General features: G+C 36.3%; 1 protein-coding gene across 1 annotated transcript in view; it reads right to left on the bottom strand.

The window, feature by feature from the left end:
• Window positions 1–9,988, bottom strand: part of LOC107696409 (chromodomain-helicase-DNA-binding protein 6-like) — a 45,799-nt gene extending 35,811 nt beyond the window's left edge. The window contains exons 1-2 of the mRNA XM_016496719.1: window positions 9,867–9,988; window positions 7,925–7,976 (exon numbers count right to left, since the gene is read on the bottom strand). Of these exons, the coding sequence (XP_016352205.1) occupies window positions 7,925–7,976; window positions 9,867–9,889 (75 nt within the window). The 5' untranslated portion in view covers window positions 9,890–9,988. The remainder of the gene's footprint in view (window positions 1–7,924; window positions 7,977–9,866) is intronic.
• Between the last annotated feature and the right edge of the window lie 411 nt (window positions 9,989–10,399).

Raw genomic sequence — 10,399 nt, 5'->3', positions numbered from 1 at the left:
GTATATATAGTATATATATATATATATATATATATATATATATATAAACACACACACACACACACACACTATATATTATTTATTTATTAAGGACAAAGCTTAAAATGGACTTTAAGAAAAGGGAGCAAGATCTGAGTCCACTTTCAAGGCCAAGGACAGTGTGAATGCAAAATTAACTGGGTTCTTTTTCACTAAGTTAACTTTATAATCCATTTACAGCTCTTTCAAAAGGCACTCAAGTATTTAAATGCCCTAAGCAGGGCAATGCATGTAATACAGCATACAGGCAATGTTATGGCACAAAGTGAATGAGCTTTATTATGAATTCAATCCTTGTTCACGCTCACTTCATCTGATACCTTATTTACGTGTGCCCATTCATAAATACATAAAGACATGTAAAAATCTCTTCAGCATAGTGAAACCTTAAGACGACCAAGCAATGAGACATTAAAGAGCAGATTAAATAAAAATGTTCTCCTCCTTCTAAAGGAAAACAGATGAATGAAGTAAACTGAATTCAGTGCCGTATGTGAGCTTTGTGTTTCTGGTACACATCATCTTTATACCTCTTATTCCGCAAAGCACGTTTATTTTTAACTGCACCTAGCGTTGCAGTGCACATGTGGAACAGCGTGCGCATGTGCAGACAGACACACACACACACACACTCACATGCTCCCCAACAGAGTTGACTGCAGGCAGGTATGGGGATAATGTCAATGAATCACATGCTTTCCAAAGCAAGCAGACTGGAATCAGGGCCGTCGTCATGGCAACAGGCTTGGGACCAAACTGTGGGAAGTGGGAACGTAAACACACAGTCTCCGTGGTAACCCTTTCCTTTCTGGGGTCTAAAAAGCATCAACCTCATTGTTCTTGAAGGTAATATTAGTGATATCTGCATGGGTAAAAACACTACTTTTTGTAATTAACTTCACTGTACAGAAACAGGAAGAGTAAATGACAACTTCCTGCAACTGCCCTATTCACTTTTGCCCTTACGTTGACCTTTTTTTTCCCGAATGCTCTCTCTAAGCATCACGTGCATCTGCAAGCAAACCCATGCGTTTAAGTGTATGGAAGCGTGCATACACATAAGCATGCGCAAACACTGCAGACTATTCCCGTGCCGTGCTGCAGTATGCATGCTTGCCAGGCAAATCTGCCAACCACAAGCGCACACACATACACGTGTTGCAATCAAATTCCCTATGAATCAATACCAACTCCCAAACGCGACAGCTGCAGTTCAGTCAATGCCAGCTCCAAATCCGAACACACCTTGCTCAAACGTATTTTATAAAACATGCACACACATCGCTCCTGCTAACATGCATCCTCCTCTCCATCAAATGCAGGACAGCGGTCACGCTAACCGCAATAACGAAAAGCATAATAATGAAAGAATTCATTGTGTTGGTCCTTTAACTGCTCTGTGCTACTGTAAACCTCCATAAACAAAGTCCATATCGTTTTGCCCATGGTTTCAGACAAAAAACTGAAAATGAATTGCATACTTGGATGGTCAAAGGCAGATGCGAAGGACACCGTCTATTCAATGAAAACAAAAAGATGTGTTCTTGTGTTCAAACACCTATACAGAGAAGAACAAAAGGCAGGGGTCTCAAGAAAAGTTGGACTATTTTTAACCTGACAAGTCATCTGCAACTTGTGGTGCTCATGGCAGGATGCTCAGAAAAACAGCAAACAAATGACGCAACACAATGTCCATGGATGTCCATCTGTATGTGTCTTTAAAAAACATTTAAAAAGACAAGAGTTTTACAGTGTAAACTAACAGCACACTATAAAATACTAAATAACGGCACACTAACTTACAAAAAAAGGGTAAAATGAGTGTGAAAAAAAGTCCTATTAGTTGACTAGTCATTTGTTGGATGACTAGATGACTACAATCGACCACTGCATTTACATTTATTATTTTAGCAATCATTTTGGTCCAATGAATACAACAAAGTGATTCATGATAAGGAGGCAATAACATGAGAATTGATAAAAATACAAAGTTTCAAATGTTATTTAGGAGTACTGGTTAGAACAGGGAGGGAAATAAGAAACAGTGAAAGCATTGAGTTTTTTTTAAAGGTCCCATGGCATGAAAATGTCACTTTATGAGGTTTTTTAACATTAATATGAGTTCCCCTAGCCTGCCTATGGTCCCCCAGTGGCTAGAAATGGCGATAGGTGTAAACCGAGCCCTGGGTATCCTGCTTCTCCTTTGAGAAAATGAAAGCTCAGATGGCCCAATCCGGAATCTTCCCTTTATGTCGTCATACGGGGAAAGGTTACCTCCCCTTTCTCTGCTTTGCCCGCCCAGAGAATTTGGCCCGCCCATGAGAAAATAAGCTACTACCGTGCGAGGTGAGCGCAATATTTTTTTTTCCTCGAGAGACATCATGGCTTGCAAACGAGCGAAGCATGGCAGTTGCCCCGCCTCTCTCCTCCTCATTAGCATTTAAAGCTACAGACACAGAAATGGCACGTCCTAAGGAAAGCTCATTGTGGGACTGGCTCGTAGTGGCTGAAATTCTGCACCAAGGCTGAATTTCGGGAAAGAGACTTCAGATACAGTACTAGGGACCACTTAGGCCTATATAAAAGCATCTAAAAAGCAGCATGTCATGGGCCCTTTAAAGTGGTAACATCAACAAGATTCAGTCAAGAGCTTTTTTGTGATCCATCTCTATTACACATTAGCAATTAATAGCATCTTCATGAGGTGCAACCTGGGATGCTTTTAAACAAAATAAAAAGGAGTTCACATGTATGATGGACACTTAACTGCTTTTCTTTAACTATCCACTCCAACTCATCCATTATAAATGCATTTACTTTTTTACACTACCGTTCAAAAGTTTGGGGTTTGTAAGATTTTATGTTTTTGAAAGAAGTCTCATATGCTCATCAAGGCTGTATTTACTTGATCAAAAATATATTAAAAACTATGAAATATTATTACAATTCAAAATAAGCATGTTCTATTTTAATATATTTTAAAATGTAATTTATTCCTGTGATGCAAACAAAACTGAATTTTCAGCATCATTACGCCAGTCTTCAGTGTCACATGATCTTTCAGAAATCATTCTAATATGCTGATTTGCTGCTCAAGAAATATTTCTTATTATTATCAATGTTGAAAACAGCTGTGCTTGATATTTTCAGGGAAACCATGATAGAATTCTTTCTTCAAAAACAAATCTTACCTACTCCAAACTTTGAACGGTAGTGCACATCCATTAATAAAATAGTTTTACTTAGTTTTATAAATAAATTCCTATATAGGCAAGCCTCCTTTGACTTGTTAATCACTTTATCAACCTGCAGTGATCTCAAATTGCTCAAACTCAAATAACTGTTTAAGCTGGTGTGAATCCCTGCTGGTTCTTCAGAAAGGCCTGACAATGAAGCTCTCAGGGTGCTTAGGAAGTGCCCTTTGAATCACTGGTCTTGTGGCGCAGGAATGAATAACTAAATTGGCCTAGTTTGATTTTGACACCACCAAAATTCAAATCCAAATGCAGATCAGATCATTTGAATGACAGTGACACGAAACAACCAGAAGAGCGTCTGAGTGTGAAAGCACTTCTTTGGCCTTTCTTAACTTTTAATGTCTCATTCTTTTTAAGTAATCAATAATCTGCTGGTGTCTCCAACATGCTTCTCTCTCAAATGCGGACCACAAAAAGGTGGTCATACTGTTGAAGCAACAAACACATGAATCCCAATGTAAGAAAAAGTTTTATCCCATCCAAGTTTACTGCTCCATTGCTGCACTGACTACTGACACACAACCATTCTTCACTTCAAGAAATCCCAGTGCAGAGTCTAGATCCGCTGCGCCTGACAGCAGACCAAAAGCCTCCCTGATCCGGCTGACAATCCGACAGATTCACAGAAGTGTCCTCGAGTGGTTTTGCACAAAGGTGAGAAATGCTGTACATTTCTTGAAACCAGGGAAGACTTACTACAACACACCACGTCTAACATTGACATTTATTTACTGTACAGCAATAGTGATCGAGGAGGAAGCACGAGAGACAGAAGGAGTTTGAGTGATGCTGACATTGATTTATGTTCAGTCTAACTGCTGCATGATCACAACGCTGGCTGGGATTTATTCACAACTCATAAATGTCACAACTGATCCTTTGTACTAATTACTATGGTCTCAAAAGTGTGAAAAAAGACAGGCACACAGGAATACATAGATATGCCTGATGCATGATAAAAGGGAATTCATAAAAATGTTTAAAATACTGTATTGTGGATTATTTTGGTGCACCAGTAAATTTTCATCAAGGGAACTCTTAATTCTTAACTAACTAAAATTTACCACACAGACAAATTCACATTAAGGCATATTTAAATACTGATTTCATGCTCCAATGCATTGAACTCTACAGACTGAAGCATACTGCGGTAATGTTCAACTTTGACCTCATTTTCCCCTGACGTTTCGAAGCAGAGCCAATGATTGCTAGACAATTAGCATGATTAGGTGGGTGTTGCCAGCCTGAAAATCAAATCAAGCTGGAAAAGAAATTGCATCGAGATGTACAAAAGCATATCATGCAAACTGCAGTGAATATCTTTCTACACAATGCTACACCTCACACCTTCTTTACAAGTACTTCTGTTGGATTTTTTAGAAAATTGCTAGGGAATTTCATTGATTCCTAATCAAACATTAACAAAGCAAAACATTTAACAAAGTTAGACATTATCATCATCTCTACATCCTCATCTAGAAGTATGAGGTGTGTATGGAGGTCAAGTAACTGAATTTTCTGAGTACTAATCAGACGTGCTCTGCACTTACTTAGCTCTGTTTAACATACTTTATGTGTGTTTAATGAAAACCGTGGAAATGATTTTAAACAGTAAAAGCATGATAGCTTGTCTTTAAGACCTGAGAATTATGCATGTAACTTTCTCCGATCTTAAGAAAAAACACACTACTTGACACAGATATAGAAATATAATTTTTGCTAATGTAACTATATCTTAATGTTGCATTCAATTATTTTTACTGCCAATTTGCAGGACACAGAACAACATTTAGATTCAAGTGTAAATGCCAATATTAAGAGGATTATTTAACGTTCATCTGTAAAATAATGAAATATTCATACATATCCAAAAATCCTACAGAAAAACTGTGAACAACATTAAATGTTTAGGAGTTGCCAGAAAGCATTAGATATGAGTTTATTATAATTCAGTTTATGCCATAAGATCTAGCTTAGCTAAGTGTACCTCACTCTTCCTGAGTGTTTTAGCAGTTTTCTAAGAATCTGAGTTGGAATTGTTTTGCAAAGCTGTTTTTATAAATTAAAAACAATATTAACTTGTGATCATCCTCTGAGATGTTAAAAGCATAAATTGCTAAATGTGACCCTGGAGCACAAAACCAGTCTTAAGTCGCTGGGGTATATTTGTAGCAATAGCCAAAAATACATTGTATGGGCCAAAATTATTGATTTTTCTTTTATGCCAAAAATCATTAGGACATTAAGTAAAGATCATGTTCCATGAAAATATTTTGTAAATTTCCTACTGTAAATATATCAAAACTTAATTTTTGATTAGTAATATGCATTGCTAAGAACTTCATTTGGACAACTTTAAACACGATTTTCTCAATATTTTGATTTTTTTGCACCCTCAGATTCCAGATTTTCAAATAGTTGTATCTCAGCCAAATATTGTCCTATCATAACAAACCATACATCAATGGAAAGCTTATTTATTCAGCTTTGAGATGGTGTAATTTTCTCAATTTCAAAAAATGTACCCTTATGACTGGTTTTGTGGTCCATGGTCACAAATACAGATATAAAAAGAAGAGTGTCTACAAAGCATAAAAAAAAAATGTCTTTTTTTTTTTTTTTAAATGGTAATCAATAAAAAGTGGAAACGCTTGTGAAAATAAGTTTTCAGTATGACAGTTTGACATCATTATGCATTAGAGCACTGAAGTAGTAAGTGATTAAAAAAATCATACTATCCTGCAATGAATCCAGCTGGTCAGTGGATATATTTTTGAGATGCATGTTAATACCAGGTCTTGAGTGACCACTTGTGACTAGATCACCCAAAACGAGAGTTGATACCAAATGTACACTGAGCCAATAATTAATTGCAGAGGTATATGCTGAAGCTGTAATATAAGAGGCACAGATGGTGCACATTAATTGGACATGAAGCAGTAATGTTGACTACATGCCAATGTCACTGTATTGCCAAAATGATAAATTGAAACTTCTTGCAACTTTGTGTGCAGAGTTTACGCTGGGTTTAAGTCATACCGTGTAGGTGCTGCAGACAGCACATTCGTACCACATGCCAACAGATATTATACTCAACATTTTAGCATTTACCTGTAGGACAGCAATCATTGCACCAGCCAGACTGCGCCGGCAGTACCTACTCTTCTAGAGAGCATCTGACTCAGAGAAGGAGTAACTGAGGTGCTGTGGCCAGTTTATTCAAACAGATACTCAAAACAGATGTTCAGCTTCCTGGTTGTTGACCGTCATAATAAAAACTCTCAATTCTTCTTGAAATGAAGAAGGAGGTTCTGAATCTACCTCCAATGTTTTCAATGATATCTTTCATTTGATGCTTTCTTAAAAAATCACAGCTATTTATTAGCTTAGGCTGTGAAGAAATGATCTGCCTTGAATCATCAAATCAAGTCAAAAGTCACCAGTAATTTTGACTGAGTATCCAAGTTTATAAAATAGACAGTTACAACAACAAATTCTGATTGGATGAGCAACATTCAAAGGCATATAAAATGCAGATATGCGCACAGGTGCACATTCTATATAACACGGCAAGCTGCATGGAAACTATAAACATGCTGCAGCCAACAGAACTGTTTATTTAACAACACACCTTACCCATGCTACAATCACTAAAATCATGCCAGTGCAACGCCTTTCATGACTTTTGCTTGAATTATTCAAGTCAAAAGTCATCAAAAGTCATTTCAGATTCAAATTTTGAAAAAAAAAAACAAAACAAAAAAAACATTGAATTAAAGATTAAAAATATGCATTACCTATGAAAAAGGTAAACAAAAGGACACTAGGACATTGTCTTGGCCCTGGTCAAAATATGAAAAAGGACTGAAAAACCCACAAAATCGTTTTAATATATCGATTGTTTCTCATATGTAAGAAACTCAAAGGAGTGCAAACAAATGTCTTCTATTGAAAAAACATACTACTGTAATCCCACATGTGTCTCCTCTAGAGTTTCAGAAGAGATTTCAACAACACAACTCTCAACTCTCAACACAACTGTTCATATTTACCAATCAAAATTTTAAAAATTCATTATGAACTCAACATTTCTCTTCAATTTCTTCTGACCAGATAATCTTAGCTATGCTATCCACGTTACTTTTATTGCTCTATATACTTTCTATATGACAACAATTTTCTTATTTGTTTCTATTTTTACTAGGACTTGCAGGAGACACAAAGTTGATATTGCAATACAACATAGCTGAGAACTCAATTAAATCTCCTGGACTGTGAAAAAACAACCAAAACGATCTTTTGGGAGGAAATAAAAGCAATGTTATCAAAGAAATTTCAAAAGCTTTCTGAATATTTTGCATGCAACTTGAATCCTAATCTCAAACCTAAGTATTGCACTTACGGAAAGTTAGCATCAGGGTAAGTTTAACTACCTAAGAAGCTCAGAACAACACTTTAAATATTAAAGACAAAATGTAGGCTAAATAAGGTTAAGAATCTTTCTGAAGTACAGCTATAGTGCAAGGACTAAAACTTATGCTAATTTTGCAATGACGATGAAAGTGTGAGAGACGGTGTGAGAGAAACAGAGAGGGAGTGTCTGACAGAAACACATGTGATACACCGACCTGCTTGTCCTTCTTTTGTATTTTCATTTTTTCTTGATCTTTGTGTCTGCGTCTGGAATACAGAGATACAAGGAATCATGAATATAGAAATGATGCAAAGCGTAAAAAAAAAAAAAAAACGTTTTAAAAATTATTTGAAAAATAAAAGCATTTAGAATGTGGTCAATTCAGAATGCACAACAAAACTTAAAAGGAAAATCAAACTAATATCTCATTATTGCATTCTTGACCATTAAATAAATAAACACAAATGAATAAATAGTCGAAAAAAATGTTGACTTTTTTTCATATTATGAATAAGTGCATATTATGACGAAGACTGCTGCAGACAATATTATTTAAGATGTCAGATCAATAAATAATATAAAACATATATATTCAACACTATAGCTATACATAACAATTGTTCAAGGTCATTTTATATTGCTTTGGGGTAAAACTATAATTAATAATTCAGCTTTAACATAACCAGCTTAAAACAATCTCCACCCGTCACCAAGAATTAATAACAGATTATGAGCACTTAAACTTTTCTCCACTTTTGCAACCTATTTAATTGACGTCAATCTTCTAATGGGTTTAATTGAAATAATTTGTAATAGTTTGAAACATTCACTAAAACCAAGGCCATTAGACACTAACTAACCCATTCCTTAAGTTGCTCTACTTAAAGTTAAAAAGGTGTCAATCTACCTGTGGTGCACTGTCATTGAATTAAAAATAAAAACATTAAAATCTTACAGTAATGCAACATTATAAGAGACATAAATCTGTAATAACCACAGAATTAAATTATACTGACTATTAACTAACCCATTGCTTGAGGTAAGACAGCTGTCAATTTACCTGTGATGGACTGTAATTATATTAAAAAGAAAAGAATTTGACAAACAACATTACAAGTGGCATAAATCCATAATATTACATCATTTTCACCATAAACTAGGTAAGACCCTTGATACTAACTAACCCATTGCTTTATTCAAGACACATTGTGTCATTCTACTGGTCATGCAATTTATAAAAAATTTTAATTGTATAAAAAAAAAAAAAAAGCATAACGTTTTGACAAGAATGCAACATCAATGGTGATATAAATCCATATGAACACATACATTTCAAAAGGTTTACTTTATAAACCAAATGGGCCCCTTGATACTAACTAACCCATTCCTTGACTTAAGACAGGTGTCAATCTACCTGTGGTGTCATTGAATTAAAAATAAAACCATTAAGTTGTGACAGTAATGCAACATTATTTGTGATATTATCTATAATAAATCACAGAAATGCATCATAAACCAGGTGGGACCCCAAATACTAACTAACCTATTGCATTAAGTAATTCAGATGTGAAATTACCTGTTATGCATTATTATTGTATAAAAAAGAAAGGCATAAAGTGTTAACACTAATGTAACATCATTAGATATATAAATACATATAAGCACATTAATTTCAAAAGGGCTACGTTATAAACCAGCTGGGCCCCTTGACACCAACTAACCCATTACTGGAGTTAAGACAGGTGTCAATATAGCATTGAGGCATTTTCATTGTATAAAAAAAGAAAAAGCATAAATTTGTTACAGTAATACTTTCTTATTAGTGACAAAAATCAATAAAATAACAAGTTAATTTCAACAGGGATATAGCACAAACCAGGAGTGGATGTAAACCACATGAGCGCTAGAAGTTACATTGTTCCTAGTAGTTGATAGCAGTCATGGGATGCTTTGTGCCTCAACAGATGCCAAACTTGCCTCATAAAACACTCTTATAAAAAGCCTAACATCGTGTCCCATATACATTAGCCCCTGTAGGGCGCTAGCCAGCGTGCTAACTGTAATGTCACGGCAACGGTGCTCTATATTTCAGGCGTTACACGCGTGAAGAGCCGCTCAAACTCCGCGGAGGGACCGTCAAACGCGACCTCACCTACCTGGACACGCCGGCTCCGGACATCAGTTAGCGTAAAAACCTACGTGTTCCTCTCTCCGCATTTATTTCCAAGGACACTAAACGCCATGACAGTTTAGAAAAATGCATAAAAAAATTAGAGGGGGTGGGAGTCGGAGAAGGGAAAAAAAAAACTCAAGCAATTTCTTTAATCCTAACGCACAAGAGCAGTTCATTCATGAGGGGATGCGAGAGTTTGACGCGTCCGCGCACCACCTACTCCATGCGGTTTTGCGCCCGACGCGTTAAAATTAAAAAGTTTAAAGATGTGCTTACCTAAAATGGCTACTGCGGCAGCCAAAATACAAACAGCTATTATTTGGTGAAGTTTAGCGCTGGCCGCCTGCAACAACAGCCTAACTTGCGTTTAGGCCCGTATTCTGCCGTTCGCCATTGGACGCGTCTGAGCGCAGCTGGGCCGCTGGATGTTCCTATTGGCCAGCGAGCTGTCACGCAAGCGACGCTGCGCTAAGCTTGTCTGAGAGACACATATCGCCAGCGACCATTGTGTACTTT

This window comes from Sinocyclocheilus anshuiensis, unplaced genomic scaffold, assembly GCF_001515605.1.
Source record: "Sinocyclocheilus anshuiensis isolate Anshui unplaced genomic scaffold, SAMN03320099.WGS_v1.1 scaffold522, whole genome shotgun sequence".
Lineage (NCBI taxonomy): Eukaryota > Metazoa > Chordata > Actinopteri > Cypriniformes > Cyprinidae > Sinocyclocheilus > Sinocyclocheilus anshuiensis.
The sequence above is the reverse complement of the archived record's forward strand: the minus strand, read 5'-3'. Positions and strand labels throughout refer to the sequence as shown.